Source organism: Garra rufa, chromosome 4 (genome assembly GCF_049309525.1).
Source record: "Garra rufa chromosome 4, GarRuf1.0, whole genome shotgun sequence".
NCBI lineage: Eukaryota > Metazoa > Chordata > Actinopteri > Cypriniformes > Cyprinidae > Garra > Garra rufa.
Genome location: NC_133364.1, coordinates 7,677,193 through 7,682,438, shown reverse-complemented (window position 1 = coordinate 7,682,438; position 5,246 = coordinate 7,677,193). Strand labels below are relative to the sequence as shown.

At 41.8% G+C, this 5,246-nt stretch overlaps 1 protein-coding gene across 1 annotated transcript; it reads right to left on the bottom strand.

Annotated features, from left to right (window-relative positions):
* Positions 1–216: 216 nt before the first annotated feature.
* Positions 217–3,711, bottom strand: pou3f2a (POU class 3 homeobox 2a). Its single transcript, XM_073838281.1, has one exon. It carries the CDS (start codon positions 3,685–3,687, stop codon positions 2,668–2,670), a length of 1,020 nt encoding a protein of 339 aa, XP_073694382.1. The 5' UTR covers positions 3,688–3,711; the 3' UTR covers positions 217–2,667.
* Between the last annotated feature and the right edge of the window lie 1,535 nt (positions 3,712–5,246).

Genomic DNA, 5,246 nt, shown 5'->3' with positions numbered 1-5,246 from the left:
ACTGTATATTTGACTAAACAGAACATGCAAACATAGTTAAATGTAAAATCTCAATTTCTTCCAACACATTATTGTCATTAGATGGCGCTCACAGCACATACCCGCCTTACACACACACACACACACACACACACACACACACACACACACACACACACACACACACACACACACACACACACACACACACACACACACACACACACACACACACACACACACACACACACACACACACACACAATTGCGGCTTTACGCAGTTTTTCAAGGCAGTAAAAAATTCCAAGGCCCTAAGACTCACTGTTCTTTAAAAACACACAAGAAATAAAATTGACATAGTGTTTGGTCGTTTTTCTAATATTGTACATTGATGGAGCAGTAAATCGATTTTAAGGAAATGGCCGATGATATTTGAAAATACCTTCTGATAAATAAAATGGAATACATTTGAATCGTTTAAAAGCTATTGTTAATTAGTAGAAATGAACAGCTCTCTAATGTATTAGTAGTAACAGTTATTTTGTTTCCACGAATGTATTTTAAAGCCATTTGCTTGTTTGAAAATTTAAAAACAAGTCCTATTTAAATCCAGAATAGCTTCATAAAATATTCACGTACGTCTTTCGGCACACGTTTGAACCCGTCAAATCCGTCTTCATTAGCAGTGAAACGGCAAACGTTTGCCTCCATGGTCACGTAGAAATCGAAGCGAAGGAATTGCAACGGGCTGCGATGGATCTACAGCATCATCTCATCCCGAGGCAACGTTATATTCAACAGCCTTGATGCTCGAATAACGTGTGAAATTGTGAATCCATTTATCTTGAGGATCTTCATGCGCGGGGCACAGATTCATGAGAGGCACTTCTTTAGATAAAAACGTATTCATTTAATGACAAAAGGCGTTTAAAAACTGTGCAATTTTTCTGTCAAAACCAAAGATATTACTGGTCTCAATAGGGCACACTGACAGCTTGTGCTTTGGCAGTGCCAGGTTAAGTGCACAAATATACAAGTATTCACAGAGCCATAGAAAATTCAAATGAAAAATCCACGCACAATGTCCTTGTTTTTCGATGCAGGCCATCAAATCAGTGTAACACAGCTGGTGTAATATATTTCCCGTTAAAGAAAAGGAGACAAATTTGGGATAAACAAGAAACACAAAAGAGCAAACAGATACAAACATGTTGAGGCTTATACATTTAGTTGACGCACAAATTCACACAATATTACTATAATAATTATTGGCAACAAATCTGGCCATTATTATTATTATTATTATTATTATTATAATTATTATATTGTCGTTGTTGTTTTTAAAACTTGATCGGTGTTACTGTAATAATTACAAGCAAGTATAATTTGCTTCTATTATTATTATTATGTCGTAAATGTAGTTTTTAAAATATCCACATAAAGCGTTTCCAGACAAATGAATGAAATTAAATAAAAGTTTGGTTTGTTTTTATCTTTAATATAAAGTATCAAATTATACGAGACAGTTTTGGTTTCTTTTAGATTTCTTAAATCACACAAGGGTAATAAATAAAACTATTTAAATTAAGAGGAGGAAAAATCTCAATAAACAAGCCACTGTCTCAAAATCATGGACGCTTTTGGTGCATTCTCAGAGAAATTCACTCAAAATCGCAATAAAACCCCAATTGGGTGGTTCATTATAAAGAGCTGGTATCATTTAATTTAATTTGTGAATATATATTTCGATATGATCCGCAACACTGCAATTCTGGGTTTTACTGTTTCCTCAGGCCTCTGTTTTGCACCAGCAGTGTGAATCCGTGATCTGCATGAAATCGGGCTGCTTTGCCTGTGAACGACACACAGCAGCACTTGGCAGCCTTTGTTGTGTCCGAAATTAGACTTTTAAAAAATTGATCACGTTTGCATTTTACAATGATACTTTTAGATTAAGTTAATATGTACATAATGTTAATAATAATAATTAAAAAATAATAATAATTATTATTGTTATTGTTGTTAATTTTGCGTATTAGGAATTTTTTGGATCTGTTTATTTGAATAATTTAGAGATATTTAGTTTATTATTATTATTATTACTACTTCTACTATTAGGTTATTTATTGCCATTAATATAAAAAAGGCGAATGAAACGCAGACACGTATTTTTTTTAATAAGTGTTTTAAACCTTTTGTGATCGTGATGGAAATAATGATAATAATAACAATAATAATAATAATAATAATAATAATAATAATAATAATAATAATGAAGCATTTGCCATTAATATACGGAAGAGAATGCACAGTAGATTGCACCGGCTAATTTCAATCAGTAATAAACCTTTTGTGGTCATGAGGGGAAGATGGCGCGCCCCTGACGCCTTTTTTCACAGCTTTCGGTTGGAAGTGATATGATGCTTTCACAGATCCCCGGACTTGAGAAAAGAAATCTCTTAAATAAAAGAATATTTACGTTCCCTCTTTAGGTTCAGCCGCGGCGCGTAACGCCTCAGAGCGTGTTTTCTCGCGCCCGTGCCCGTATATTGTTCGCGCAACCACGCGCGCTCCGCGCCCTCGGAGGTGCCACACACAGAGAGACACTTCATCACCGTCGGTCCGCCCCGAACGGGCTTGTTGACCGGGACAAAGAGACAGTCGATTATGCGTCAGGCCGCCCCTTTCTCACGGAACAGGTGTCTGCGCGCCGTGGTGAGGCGAGGCGTCCCCGTACACATCCTCGTTGCCGGCCATCGGTCCGTTTTGGGGCGTCATTCGCTTCTCCTTCTGCCGCCGGTTGCAGAACCAGACCCGCACCACCTCCTTCTCCAACTGCAGGCTGTCCGCCAGCGAGTTGATCTCCGACGCGCCGGGTTTCGGGCACTTGAGGAAATGGCTCTCCAGGGCCCCTTTGACACTCACCTCGATGGAGGTCCGCTTTTTCCTCTTCCTCCCCTGCGCCGCGATCTTGTCCAGGCTGGTCGGGCTTCCCGAGGTGGAGTCCGCCTCCTCCAGCCATTTGTTGAGCAGGGGCTTGAGTTTGCACATGTTCTTGAAGCTCAGCTGGAGCGCCTCGAACCTGCAGATGGTGGTCTGGGAGAAGACGTTGCCGTAGAGGGTGCCTAGCGCCAGTCCCACGTCCGCCTGCGTAAAGCCCAGCTTGATCCGGCGCTGCTTAAACTGCTTAGCGAACTGCTCCAGGTCGTCCGAGGTCGGCGTGTCCTCGTCCGAGTGCAGGCTCTGCGGGTGGCCGTGCTCGCTCAGATGTGGGCTGTGGTGGTCCTCGTGGTGCATCCCGCCGGGCTCGCCGTAGCCGGGCTGAGAGTAGATGAGGCTCTGCCCGTTGGAGGTGCTCATGCTCGGCATGGTGGTGGCGCGCCAAGCGCCCGCCTCGTGATGCTGCTGGCTCTGCTGCACCAGATGCGCCTGCCTCGGCGAGTGCTGCAGCTCCTCCACCGGCTTAATGTCCTGCTCGCCCAGCGGGCTGGCGGGCCACGGCGACCCCTCTCCCCCGTGAGACAGCGCCGCCGTCAGCCACTGGTGCGCGTGGCCGAGCGTGCTCCCGCTGCTCTGCAGGGTGGTGTACTCGCTCTGCAGAAGGCTGTGCGCGTCCCTGTAGGCCGGCGGCGGCGGCGTCTGCTGCATGCTGCCGGGCTCCGAGCTGGACGTAAGGATGCTGTAGTGGTTGGACGCCGCGGTCGCCATAGTTTCCACAGCTACTCTGTGCCACAGGCGGCTCCCCAGCGCGCCAGAGCCGAGAGGACGCAGAGGCGCGCACCTGAGATCCTCCTCGCGCCGCTGTCGATTGGTCAGAAGCGCTTGACAGATGTGGCAGCGGCGCGTTCATTGGTCGCGATACATTCGACACACAAGCCCCATCCCATTGCGCTCGCCTGAAAACAAGCACAGAGGGATCGGCAGTGACAGGGCGCAATGGGCTCCAAAGGTATCCGGCCTGGCTTAAGTTTGTCTTTAACTTTAAATCGTTTACAATTTAGTAGCAATATGCTGTTTTTATTTACTTATATGGTACACAGAACAGAATAGTTAATTCTCGCTTGCATTCGTTATTATTAGTTATTTTACAAGTCCAAAAATGACTAAAATTGTTTTTAATATTAATCGTAAAAACTAGCTTATTGATACATTGTATATATATTTTTAAAACCATGTTAATTATATATCCTGTAAGTATTTCAAATAAACGACAAATTATAAACAAAAATACATTTTAGTCAAATATATAAATACATAGTTTAAATAAGAAGTAAACAAAATACTTTTTAGCAAAGTTCTTTAGATTTTTTATATTATTGTTATATGAACAAAAATTATAATTAAGCAAAATGCAATACCAAAGTGAGTGCAAAATGTGTTTTTAAATATATATTTATATCTTACATGTAGTTAAAATAACTGAAACAAAATGCTTTTCAACAATTAAAATAAAAAAAGACATGTGGGTGCATTATGTAGTTCATATTGGAAAATAAAGTAAATAAATTCAGAAATGTATACTTTAAAATATCATCATCATTCCATCCTTTTAACTTCTATCTGTTTCACAATACTTTGTCATTTCTACAAAATGTTTTACTTAATTTTCTTCATTAAAATTAAATTTAAAATGGTTGAAAAAGTGCAGTGAGCTCAAGACACTCATTATTGACACTCTGGCACCCCTTTTTTATTTGACTTTTTAAAAAATCAGGCAAAAAAATGAACAATAACAGACTTCAATGAAGTGTAATGTTAGCCATTCATAATTAAATGGGTATCTGAGCATTAATAATTATCTTAGACACAAATGATATTATAACGACTTTATTTGTTTTATATTATTATATGGTTGAAATAACAGCACTCTCTGTTCTGATGAGATTTCAGAGTCTCTCTGTGTCTCTCTCGTGGCTCAAGGAGGGGGCATATTTCTCGGGCCCCTGTCCGTTGCCATGGCGAGAGGTGAATGAAACAACGCCGCCCACGTCACAGCTGCTCGAGCCTTTTCTCTCTCTCTCCCCGCGTGCATAAAGCCCATTTCAAAGCCTGAAAAGCGCATGCAGGGCATCGCAGGGCCGCAGGGCCAGAGAGAGGTGAATGGCAGACTCTGCCTCCACCCCAGCCACAGCCTTTTGTAAACATGCACCCACATGCACGGTTCTCCACACATCTCTCTTGTAATGCATCTCTGTATGCAGCTTAAGAAAAAAACATGGTAGTACCATGTCAAAAAAAGCATGATAGTCCCATGATACTTATTGTGA